Here is a 13,699-nt window from a genome sequence, read left to right as displayed (position 1 = left end):
GAAGAGAAACAAAGGAAGGAAGTGAGGTCTATTTATAGACCTTGACCAGGAGGTGTATGGGTAATATAGTGCACTTGCATGGGTATTGTAGTCTGCTTGGAATTGTGGGATATGTAGTACATATATATATATGGGAAAAAGAAAAGGAAAAATGAAAGATAAGGGTTAAATTCACAACAGTGCCACCCTTTGCAGCAAAAAATGCAATCAAGTGTTTGCGATAACTGGCAATGAGTCTTTCACATTGCTATGGAGGAATTTTGGCCCATGCACTCTTCTTTGCAGAATTGTTTTAATTCAGCCACATTGGAGGGTTTTCAAGCACACATGGACTGTTTAAGGTCATGCCACAGCATCTCAATTGGATTTAAGTCCGGACTTTGACTTAAAACCTTAGTTTTGTTTTTACTGAGCCATTCAGACTGAGCCATTCATTGTCCTGCTGCATAACATAACTGCGCTTGAGCTTGAGGTCACAAACTGAGGCCAGACATTCTCCTTCAGGATTTTCTGACAGAGTGCAGAATTCATGCTTCCATCAATTATGGCAAGTCATCCAGATCCTGAAGCTGCAAAGCAGCCCCAGACCATCACACTACCACCACCATATTTGACTGTTGGTATTGTGTTCTTTTTATGAAATGCTGTGTTGGTTTTATGACATATGTAACGGGACACACACCTTCCAAAAAGTTCAACTTTTGTCACATCAGTCCAAAGAATATTTGACAAAAAGTCTTGATAATCAAGATTTTTTTGCCAAAAGTGAGACGAGCCTTTGTGTTCTTTTTGGTCAGCAATGGCTTTTGCCTTGTAATTCTCCCATGGATGCCATTTTTGCCCGGTCTCTTTCTTATTGTTGAATCATGAACACTGACCTTAATTGAGGCAGGTGAGGCCTGCAGTTTTTTAGATGTTGTTCTGGGTTCTTTTATGACCTCCTCGACGATTCACCCTTGTACTAATTTTGGTATGCCGACCACTCCTGGGCAGGTTCACTACCACAGCACCACAACAATTCTCCACCATTTGTGGATAATACCTTCCAAACGTGGTTCGCTGGAGTCCCGAAGCTTTAGAAATGGCTTTATAACCCTTTCTAGACTGATACATGTCGACTATTTTGTTTCTCATCTGTTCTTGAGTTTCTTTAGATCGGAGCATGATGTGTTGCTCTTTAAGCATACTTCACTTGTCAGACAAGTTCTATTTAAGTGATTTCATGATTCAGCAGGTCTGGCAGTAACCAGGCCTGAGTGTGGCTAGTGAAATTTAACTCAGCTTTCTAAAAAGGAGGGGGCAATTAATTTTTCACGTAGGGCCAGGTATAGGTTTGGACAGATTTTTCCCTTAATAAATAAAATCATTTTAAAAATGCATTTTGTATTTACTTGCATTACCTTTGTGTAATATTAACATTTGTTTGATGATTTAAATATTTTAAGTGTGACAAATATGCAAAAAATTAAAATAAAAATACAGGAAGGGGGTCAAAAATGTTGTATATTTCTGTATGAATGCAGCAACAGCCAACGCGAAGTTTCATGAAACAGACTTATCTCTAAAGTTGTGTCTTTGGCGACCCTTGTTTCCCGCGCGAAAAAAAAACCTGAGCGCAGGGAGCTGTATAAGGTATGCTCAAGTGAAGATCATTTCTATAGTCTCTCGGACTACGAAGACCTCTTATAATAACATATGCTTAATGGAAAATTGTTGCTGTTGTTTCTCAGTTTTCTTATGCGGATCAATGCATATGTGTACCTATTTAAGGAAATACTTTTATATTTACGTGTTCGTTTTTGTTTGTCATTTCTGTATTTTTTTTTTCTTTTTTTTTTCGTCTACAACTTCCAGCTGCTTTATTCCTTCGGTGAGAAATTTAAAAAAAAAACCATTTCCAATAAATAAACAAACAAGATTTCAAGAATTTCAAAGCAAAAAGGTTTTATTCTTCTGATGATTCACAATAGCATTTTGTGACTATGCTTCCTTCAGGGACATTCATTTTGCCATTAATAATTAACACACAGTGTTTACGATTTCTTTGCACAGACCAAATAAAATCAAGTAAATTGTGCAAACCTCAGAAATACATTTTAACCCTTGGGGTTTACAAATTTGTTGATTACAACCCATAGTATTTAAACCCCCAGCGAGGATTGCATAACGTTATGTTCATGAAGACAGCATGATCTGTGCTCGCTGGCTTTCTTTCATTTACAAAGCCGCGACATTTCCTACAATTCCTTACATATAATCTCCATCACAGGCTTTACATTTTAACTATAAACCTACTATGACAAATAAATATTATGCAGAGTTAATTATAAACAATTTCCCCGAAGGCTTCTGTTGCGTGTTTGGTCACCAGGGTCTCCACATGTCCACAGCTGCTTGTGGCACAGGCTGAAGTTGACTGGGAGCTGATGCGGTACTGATGGAGTGGTTCTCCGTTGCAGAGTTGCTGTTCCTCAAGCTCACAAGTCTCTGGTGCATTTGTGAAATCATTCTGGAGTTCTGAGCACAGCAGTTCTGGCAGGAGGACGTCGCAGACACCATCGAGTGCTGGATGAACTCGTTGACGCGCTGACGGGTTTCTGTTTCGAGGTTAGACTGCGGCAGAATCGCAGAGATGCGCTGCAAGCAGGCTTTATATCCCTCTTTATAGCTGCCTGTTTGACCTTCGGGGAGAGATAAAAATAGTAAATACATTTGGACCAGTTAAAATAAATACAGTTGCCAATTAGACTCTGAAAATTGTAAAAAAATAAATAAATAATTAAATCACTCACCTTTAAATGATGTGGAAGGCAGATCTCTGAGGAACCGCACAGTCATTTCGAGAATGTCAGCTTTCTCCAGCTTTGAATAGCGTGAAGCCTAAAAAAATTAAAGTGATTGGACACATTAGGGTATTGTTCAGACACTGAAATAGGCTTTATTTGAATGTAAGTACTGTATGACCATGCAAGTACCAAAGATACTTACGTCTTTGCCGACCAAAGGGAGTATAAGTGTTTTTAAGTGATTGAGGCTCTCGTTAATGCGAGCCCGCCTTCTTTTTTTTCCATCAATGGCTTGAGAGTCTGGAAAAAGACAGAAATGGGTTAATGTGAGTGTGAGTTTATAGATACCACAAGCACAACCGTTAAAATGGTTCAGGGGTGTTTAAATGAACCCAAAATCGTCCTCACCTTTCTCAATTCATGTGCCTCTTTTCTCTGAGCCACATTCATTCGAGAACCGAATGAGTGGGAATGAGCTTCGATAATAATGTTTGGAGTCATGATTTGATCGGGTGGTGTCTCTAGATGTGCTCTTGAGAGAGGAACAGAGAGTTTTGTGGTCAGGGTGTGTGAGAGGGTTTTTTATAGGGCCCTTTGGCGTGGAGGCAGGGCTTCTATTCTATTGTGTCTTCGGTCGGACGCAGAGGGGGATGCCAAAGGGAGAAAATCTGATCTGACTGTCCCAAAAGTTACCATCTGTTGACTGATGTCAGCATCATCCAAAACCACTGGTATGCGCATGTGACTGATGATTATTTTTATTGTCTCATAGACCTCCACGTTTTTTTTTTTTCTAAAATATATAGGCTTATATAGGCCTACACAATAAAATGTGGAAGTTAAAGCACAATAACTTACAAAATGCAAATTCATTTCCATTTCGCATTTTGGTTTAATGTTTATTGCTAAGTAAACCTTTTTCTTTTTTTTTTTGCTACAAGGCATTTAAAGTTGTGAGTTGCTTTAACTTTACTTTTCTTTGTTCTATTACAATTTGTTCTTTGAGATATTTTAAAACCGCCATATATTGGACATCTAATAAATAATACAGAGCATGATGACCGCGCGATAATTAACGAAGCCACGCTATACTGTCAACATCTGCTTACATTTGGACCATGTTCGATATATAGCCTACGTTCTTATTACTCCAAAATATAGCAAAACCATACCTTGGGAAATTATGTAGACTGTATTTTAGTTCATATTAAGTAAGAGTATATGTTTGGAATGCAACTCAATTAACAAACAAATACAAAAAACAAATACACAATTTGTACTGATAATGTTAGAGATTAAAATAAAATGTTTATGTTTAGAAATAAGGTTTTATTTATATAGAAAGGAGATTAAACCGCTTTTGCATGTTTCTATACCTAAACATTTCTTAAGTTTTTTTTTTGTTTTCTATTTGTATTTTCCAGTGACCAGACATTTAGTTGTCCTGTGGTTCTATGAAGCACCTTGTTCCAAATCAGCGCTGATCTCACGCGTCTGACACGCGCCGTTACAATGTAACAGATGGATGTCTGTTCTTCCAATCACACCAAAGCGCGCCACTAATTTGAATCCCAACTCCCTCAAGTCAAGACTGCAAACTCTTCAGTAACCTGTTTGCTATATTATCATCCTATCACGTTGCTTCGTTTATAGCGTGCCTTTCCAAACTACTGGCGTCTGTGTCTGAGCCATTTGACCGAATATGGCAATAAAGCATCACGGACTGACGCAAAACGAACTGTATTTTTTTTCTTTCTTTCTTTTTTCTCTTTGTTGGGAGGTAGGGGATGGGGGACATATGGAATATGGTGACATACACATAAAAATTTAATCCGACAATCATATAGGCCTACCACCATCAAAAATGCATGTCAACAGTTTTTTCCTTCTCTGTTGGTGTGCTGTTGTCTGAGGTGTAGCAATCAAGCTGATTGGTGAAACCAAAAGTGTTTAATAAAATTAAATAACATGTTAACTTTTTAGACAGTATGCAAGTTATAAGAGTACAAACCACTGATTGAGTTGAAGAGCTTTTGAATGTTCAATGGAAGACGCACGCGTCACAGTCTCCAAGAGCGCATCAATTAACCTCCAATGTAGGCTTGTGCTGGTCGTGTCCAAAAAATAAAAATAAAAATAGCCAAGTGTTGTCATAGTGTGAACTCATGGTTCATTAGACTGATATCATGACACACATTCAATGAATTGCAGGCCAAACTTGCTGATAAATTATCAGTTAACCTGAAAGACAAGTCTTTCACAAAAGACAATTGCAAGTGTAGGCTACAGATGTTCAGAGTCCTCATTTTCTGTTTGATAATGCTGACCGTGAGGTGTGCTTTATTCCTCCTTAGCGGTTGATTTATACCCTGTCTTTAATATTTTGTAATAAACTCGTGAATTACAGTCTCCTTTCTAACGCTAACATTTAAATTCTGTATGAACCTTTCAGTGTGGAATGAATGAGCAGCCTCGGGGTTTGCGAGGATGCGTGTCTCTCACCATCACTGATGCTGCAGCAGCAGATCGAGTCTATTTGTTTATAGTCCCTTTAATGGCATACGAGTTTAACTGAAAATTTTTAAATATTAGATATTAAAATCACTGATGAGTCAAAAAATATTTTAGATGTCTGTATGAATGCAGCAAGAGTCAACGCGATTGTTGCACTTGGCTAATGATTTAAATTTTATTTAAGGATGAATCTTAATGCATAGGCTATATAATAATCCCTTATGTTTCTGAGTATAGTCTCTCAAATCTGATTATTCTCGGTTCGAATACATCGTGGTTTCTCTAACAATCTTGAAAAAAAAATTAGAACTAATCAACAAAGCTTGCTTTGGGAACTTAAAAGAGGCAATGGGTTTTACGTTTAACGCATGGACGTTTAGTATTGTATCCATAAAGACGTTTTAAACTATTTTAATAATGATTAATATAATCAGGTCAGTATGTAGGTCAGTTAAGATAGAATTCTAGTTAAAAGTACGATGGTGATTTGAAATCCTCTTCGCTCAGAGGTTTGCTGTCTCCTTTGTGTCTTTATGAGCAAATAAAATAGTATCAGACAATTGTGAATATGAAAGCACCTTGAGCAGTAAAATGCTAACGCTCTTATTTTTTGGCGAGCTCCTCTATTCGTTTATAAGCACTTTTTAGAGTGAGGGTCTTTTTATTAGCCTATTGCGATGCATGCTTTCATGTAATTTATGGTGACTTTTGTGTCTTGACATATTCATGTATTTACATTAGATGGATGAAAAATGTAAGTTTATGATCAGGTGATGAGATTTAATCAAAAGACAAATTATGTTTTGTGTTTAATAATCTAATTCATCCTCAAAACAATCACTTCTGAATATATAGGGACATGTTAGAAAACTAACAGTACACAACATTACTTTGTTAAGCTTATGCGTCAATGAACAGTGAGGATTCATACACTGTTTATTTCACCTTGAAAACATGCAAACGCGGCAGACAGATATAATAAAACCCAAATAAAGTAAGCTTCCCAAGCCAAAACCAACGCTGCTGGCAAACAGCTGTTGATATGCAATATTGCATAGACTTACTAGCCTATACTGCTACGTAATTCGTGTTGTTTGGAACTTTAAACCAAATGAGTGCATGTGGAACGGATGGGCGGACATGCGGGGTTGCGCAAAGCTGCGCGTCTCTCTCAGCATCACGCTGATACTCCGGATCAAGTATTTGTTTGTCTGTGCAATTCGTTGAGTTTAATAGCCCAAATATAATAGTAAATTGGAGCAAGAGTCTTCGAAATGATCGCACATGTCTTTCTTCTGCAGAATAATGTTGATGCAGAAACAAATATTGGTAACACTTTACAATAATGTTCACAAATCAAACCTTTTTAACATAAACCAAAAATTAATAATTACACTACAGCATTTATTAAGCTATTCTTAGTTAATGTCAATTTCAGCATTTACTAATGTATTATTAATAACACATGTTGTGTTTGTTATTATTAATGCGCTGTAAACTAACATGAACAATGAACGACTGTATGTTCATTAACTAACAACAGCAAAGGTTAATAAACAGTGTAACAAATGTATTGTTCACTGTTCGTTCATGTTAGTTAATACGTTAAATATAATGTTAACTAATGGCACCTTATTGTGAAGTGTTACCCAAATCTTAATGCTTATATCCCAGTTCTTTATATTTCTGATTAGGTATATTCTATCAAACCTGAATATACTTCTATTTCAAACACTTTACTTACGACCTGTAAAAATCCTGTAGAATGTCCTGCTACAATCAATGTCAAAACAACAGTGCAAATGTAGATATTTCAAAAGTGTTTGCAACCATCAAAACCCAGAAAAAACGCTGAAAGATGAGCATTGCGCGTCTGTCAGCCAAACAATTAGGCTACATCCAGATGAATCTCAACCCAAATATTGCAAAAGCCATCAATAATATATCTAGCACAAACAACATTCAGTCTTAATTCAAATACCCAAGCTAAAAGCCAAGCCATGAATGTACATCTGGTGATGGAACTTCTCACACAAAGACTTGTTTTCCCCCTAGGATGATTAGCCTATGGTGCACGTATTTGTGACGTAGCAGTACGTGAAAAGCTTCCCCGTTTTAATATTGTGAATCACAATATCTGCACAGTCTATTAGATGGACGGTAGATGTGAGGAGTGCATGTTTCAAGCGCGTCTTCTTAAACTAAGATATATGATTTTAGCAACCTCCTCAGCCCCAAAAGAAAACACCAGGGGATAAGGTGAGTTTTTTGTAAATGTGCGCACGGGGCCCTTAGGGTCCCCGCTCGCGCTAGGCACGAGAACGGCACGAGCCATGGGGACAAAAGACCAGATGGCTGTGCAATACTATATAATACTGACTTATATACGAAAGGGCTGAATTTTACATTATGGACCATATTTATAATCTTATTTTTAAATAAAAGAGTAGCCTATATATTTTATAGTGTAATGATAAGGAAACCTGCTTAATTGTACAGATTATGTGCTTAAAAAATTGCATTGTTCAGTTCTAGCGCTAGACCCTTACATGAGTTTGATAGCATGGCAGGCTCAGAAAGGGCGGACACCCTCCACGCCCACAAAACGCGTGCCTCCTCTTCATTCGAGAGCAGGCTTTCCGAGTAAATGGGCGCTCAATACAAGTGCACGACTGAGCTTTAACAACACGCTTCCATCCAGAGGTTTCAGCACAACCTGTATAATGGTTTCGTATTTGACAGCAGGTACGTTACAGCACGGGTAAGCGTTTTTATCCTCAATTCAATGACAGTTTATATATAATTATATATGAGAGAAAACTTGCTAATATGCTGCTGCAGTACTTTAACCTTTGTTTCAGTTTTCAGATTATTGTCACTTGACTATAAGATGCTTTGTCTGCTAGCCTTAAATAACTGATTTTAGTAAAAATGTTTAATTTGAATGAGTTTCTCTGGCGTAATCTTCCGGTCTCTTGAGAATGCGTATAAATAGTACGCCAAATAAAAAAAGAAAATCGTGGTATTGATACGCAAAAATTAACTTTGCCATGCATGTAATTCGCAGTTTTTGCGTGCATATGATACACATATACCCCACAACCCTAATCCTACCCACAGCGTATTATATGTACGCCAAAGTCAATTTCTGCGTATAAACAGTACGCCAAATCGAAACATAAACTCGTGCTATTGATACGCACTTTCATGAGATCGGGTTGTTTAAAAGCCACAATGTCCAACGACTGTAAATACTAAACTGATTAATGTAAATTATTTGTATATAATGTACATAATACCATGAACGTTTAATAGAAAGGTATGGACAGATTTCAATTATCATTTTAATCTCAAATCGTAGCCAAAATTATAGGCTAATTCAAATCTCTTTTTCATAAACACATCACCATTGCTGTCTTGTGTCACTATTGTCTTCATGACATTCTCATCTACTCAGTCTAAAAATGATTATATATCGTTATGCTTGACTTTGAAAACGTTAATATTCATTACGCGCAGATCGATTTAAACGCTAGTGAACAATTGCATGCATGTTATGTTATCAGGATCAAGTATTTTAATCTTTGATTATTATAGTGTTAAACATCATAAAACATTCTACATTGTTTCAGAATTAGTTATGTTAACGTGTAATAGCTAAGTATTAGTTATATTAAACAAAAAAATATTTGCTATCGAGTTTCAATGTAAGACTTACAATTCTGCATGGAAAAATGTCTTTATAACCTGGCTGCCTTTAAGAGTTTAAAACTATGTGAAACTGGTCTTTTGGTGTTTTGAAGAGACTACCTCTAATTTATGCAGGATCATAGAACTCAGACGCGTTCTATTTGTAGCCTATCTTTGGACTTAAACTGAATTACCAGGACACTGTAAAGAATTGACTGTATAAAAGTGCTCTTTTAGTTTCTTTTAAAACAAAAGCATTCCTGTTTTGGGGGCTCGTGGGAAGCATTTCCATAAAGCATCATAAACTTAGGGAAATTGTATTGGCTGTTTCCCAACAGAAACCATAACTAGTGCTATCTGGGTGTTTAAGTGCATCGTTTGTGGCCCGCAGGACAAAAAAATAAAAAATAAAAAAAATAAAAAATTCTAAACTAGGGATGCACAATTTTATCAGACCGATATCGGAATCGGCCGATATGAAAAATTATGCCGAAATGTCTTGCCGATAAGAGGATTAAGCAAACTTTTGCTTTGATGATTAGAATCACTGTTTTGGATAGCTGCATTTAATTTGAAAAAAATACACCAATATCACTAAGAAACTTGTGTTTCTGAATAAATAAAGCACAATAATGTCATAGAATCATGAGTATATTTTAATGCAAAGGTCAGAAGCTATAGCTTACATGATTAAAAAAAATCACATACATGACGCTTGTAAATTAACTAATTTTATATACAGATTTATTCAATAATGTTTGTTTTGTTTTGTTTTTTTTACACACCAGTTTCAGGTCTTGGAGTCTCTACCAATGAGCTGATGACCTGAATCGGGTGTGTTTGGTTAAGGAGACATGCAAAATGTGCAGTGTTGGGGTGCCTCCGGGACCAGGGTTGGGAACCACTGCCTTTACCATCTACAAATGTTAAATCTTAAAATAATATTTTAAGGTTACCACCGCATCTTTCTGGGGGGAAAAAAATGCAGCGATTGATATAGCTGATTAATAATTATTTTCAAAGCTTTCAATGTACTGTCATTATAAAATAACGTATTATTTAATTCTAACAAATTAAAAATTATTATATTTTAAATTTCCGCACAGGAGAGACTTGGTATTGTTTCCAAACAAAAATAAATATATCAGATTCTGCATCGGCTATCAGCCAAAAATGAGTTGAAAAATATCGGCATATCAGATAAATGCAAAAAAAAAAAAAAAAGATAAAAAAGTTGTGCATCCCTAATCTAAACTTAAATAAGTTATGACAAGTAATTTTTTGCAATGCAAATACATTATTTTTGTAATATCAAAATACATTTATTAATATTGTATTTACTTTAATTTAAATTAATAATTTATAACAATACCTACCTATAACAATGTGAACAATTAAATAAAGCATAAACATAAAGTATACACCGAATTTGGGATAGGCCAAAGTCAATTTCAGCATATAAATAGTGCGCCAAATAGAAACATAACATCGTGTTATTGATACGCACTTTCATGAGATCGGGTTGGATTGTTTGATTGCAGACACTAGTAAATGAAATACATGGTTAACCCGTGGTTAAACCTTTTTAGTAATTATCTGTCATTTACGAGAATCAGTCACAGGAATTCAGTCAGCGTTCCCTGACCACGGAACTTCCACTGACCATTTAGGTAAGTAAAAGTGTCTGTGCTGGGTTTAGATGTAGGGTTAGGGGATAAAATAGATAGAATATAGGCCTATAGTTTATACTAGATAAAAATCATTAGGCCTGTGTCAATGAAAAGTCCCCATAAAACATGGAGACCCAACGTGAACGTGTGTGTGTGTACTTGTTTAACCTACATTGTGAGGATCAAATGTCCCCACAAAGGTCAACCCGATCTCATGAAAGTGCGTATCAATAGCACGAGTTTATGTTTCGATTGGGCGTACTGTTCATAAGCAGAAATTAGGGTTGTGGGGTAGATGCGTATCTTATGTACGCCAATTTTTGCGTATCAATACCACGATTTTTTATTTGGCGTACTATTTACACGCATTTTCATGAAACCGGGCTCCAAAGTTAGTGAATCATGAGCATTTTGATATTGTGCTACCATTTTGTTGGATTCCATAAGGAAAACAACTTATACGTCATATGCAAGGGACATGTAAAGGCTTTCTGTGAAGGGTGGGGATAGGGGATAGAAAATATGATTAGCTTAGTATAAAAAACATAACGCCTATGGAAAATCATCCTAATGATATAAAAGCATGTGTGTGTGTGTGTGTGTGTGTGTGTGTGTGTGTGTGTGTGTGTGTGTGTGTGTGTGTGTGTGTGTGTGTGTGTGGCATGCGTGAACAGAGAATGCGAAATAAAGATACTTTACCACCTGGTGTCTGAATCTTGATTAAGACAATAAGCACACATGCACACAAAATAAAGCGATTTTGCATTCTTCTGTGTTGTCTTATTTCATTTAGGTCTGAATATCTGCTTCCTTGTGTCCTTGAGATATTATATTTTGCTGTAACATTCATCTTAATCTTTGCATCAACGAAGTTGTGGTCTGTTGTTATTCTCAATGCTTTGTCAAATGTCAGCCAAATAACATCATGTGGTGAATGCAGAGTTAAATGAATATTACTTAAGGAAAATACACCAATTATTTATGAAAGCCAGGCTATAGGTTGCTCCTTGAGGTAACTATCATATAGCATACAATAACTTGTATTATAACTATATACTTATAAACCTGTTCGAAGGGTTAATAAAGTAAGGTCACGTGTATAAATATAAACGCAGACACAAAGTCTTCTAGATTAATTCAAGTATCTTGCGGCTGAACCTGCGCTAATGAATGGCACACGCAGGGGTGGCCGCAATGTGTGAAGGAACGGCAGATAAACAAACTGCGCAGGAATTTATAGATGGAGAAAATCGCACTACCAAAATATTAGATTGCATAATAATAAAAAATAAAATAACAATAATAACCATATATATATATATATATTGTTTAATAAACAATCATCATCAATACACATTCCAACAAATAAACAACCTAAAAAAAAAAAAATATACAACCTTCCAACAAAAATATTCACAAACAAATCAAATAGAAAGAAAGAAAGAAATAAAAAGAAATCAGAAAAAGAAAGAAAGAAAGAAAGAAAGAAAGAAAGAAAGAAAGAAAGTGTTCAGTGCATGCAGGAGACGTTGCATGCATCACATAGCTTTTCAATTATTAGTTGTCGTGAAATAGTCTAGTATGCCTAGGTCTATCCTTCATAAAAAATAATCTTGGTAATCAGAGTGTGGTTTATGTGATGCATGTTAATGTGTGTCAAAGTGCAGATTGAGCATACCAAAGTGCACTGTCTGATTTTCCCACTCTTTGTGGATGAGCTCAAACACTGTCTTAGAACAGTCCCATGCGGGTTTGGCAGCAGATGGTCATTACAATGGAGTTTCGGTTGGCCTAATTGGAGGGAAATTTGAATAACTGTCACACGCTCGACGCGTGCAGTTTATATTCCACTTTTCCCAGGCTCCCATGCTCTCTTCCTTTCAGGGAATGGCCGTTAGATTATCTGTCTGAGTTGCACTTGGTAGCCTACTTTCACACGAGTAATTTGTAAGGAATTTGAATATATCCGTTATGAGACAAAGCTCATATAACTGTTGGCGTGACCCAGATCTTTGATAAGCCACACAAAGATGTTGACAACATGATTTTAAATCATATATGAAGTGAATAAGTAAACGCGGGTCACAGTAACATCCCATTTAAAATATGCATTCAAAAATAATTGTGACAAGTTATGCCTAAATTATCTAACAGGGTATACAAAGAAAAATGTTAACTATGTGTTTATTATCACATGTCACTGATTTTAAAGACCAAAATATTATCATAATAAATAAAGATAAATCAGTCAGAAATAGATTCTTAAACTTAAACAATTGCAGGTTACAAATTTTGTACAATATTTTGAGTTAGAAAGATGATTTAGACGATTAATCATAGTTAATTTACGAAAAATAATTATAAAGCATTTGTATGATTAAATGCTTTTCAAATATTTTGAATTTGAAATCCGATACACTATGGTAAAAGCAAGATATAACCTATCTGGAAAAACTAAAAAATAAAACATATCTGAGCTTTTTAAGGATGTAAAACAACAAATGGGACAAAAGTAACAGGATTATGATATATGTTTTGGACTATTTGTAAGCACTGCTCTACAATAAATGATCAGTCAGCCAAAGATAAGCTGTCCTGTGAGACTTGTCCCGCACAGCCCCTGAGGGATTATCCATTAATAAGCCTGGCTCGTGCTTCTCGGCATAGTTAAATAGATGAGGGTGGCACGCGTCAGGCACGCGACTGACGCCACATGGGAGATGTCAGCATAAATCACGCGCCAGCTCCAGCAATTTCTGTTGCGCATATGGAGACGATGAGTGTTGCGTATCGGTTACATAAAAGAAGGCTAGAACAATATCGGAAATTAACTAGCTTCAGGTCACTCGTACATCCACTAGGGCAAATTAGATTGTCTCCCGGTTTCAGAGTTTAAAACAAGGAACACCACCTAAACGTTATGAAAACATTTTGCAGGGCATATAAATAGAAACGCCATTTTCTAATTTAGTTGTTAAAGCACAGAAAAAGAAAGAAAGAAAGAAAGAACAGAGCCAACCTGGGACAATAAGCCCTCCA

General features: G+C 36.1%; 1 protein-coding gene across 1 annotated transcript; it reads right to left on the bottom strand.

The window, feature by feature from the left end:
• Positions 1 to 1,959: 1,959 nt before the first annotated feature.
• On the bottom strand, positions 1,960 to 3,711 carry LOC109090109 (transcription factor HES-2-like). The gene is given in 5 exon segments (XM_042729137.1): positions 1,960 to 2,681; positions 2,793 to 2,880; positions 2,989 to 3,063; positions 3,066 to 3,086; positions 3,195 to 3,711. Coding segments are annotated over 5 exon segments (594 nt in total). The 5' UTR covers positions 3,288 to 3,711; the 3' UTR covers positions 1,960 to 2,364.
• Positions 3,712 to 13,699: the final 9,988 nt, after the last annotated feature.

This window comes from Cyprinus carpio, chromosome B8, assembly GCF_018340385.1.
Source record: "Cyprinus carpio isolate SPL01 chromosome B8, ASM1834038v1, whole genome shotgun sequence".
Classification (NCBI taxonomy): domain Eukaryota; kingdom Metazoa; phylum Chordata; class Actinopteri; order Cypriniformes; family Cyprinidae; genus Cyprinus; species Cyprinus carpio.
Note: the sequence above shows the minus strand (reverse complement) of the source record. Positions and strands in the feature narration are given on the sequence as shown.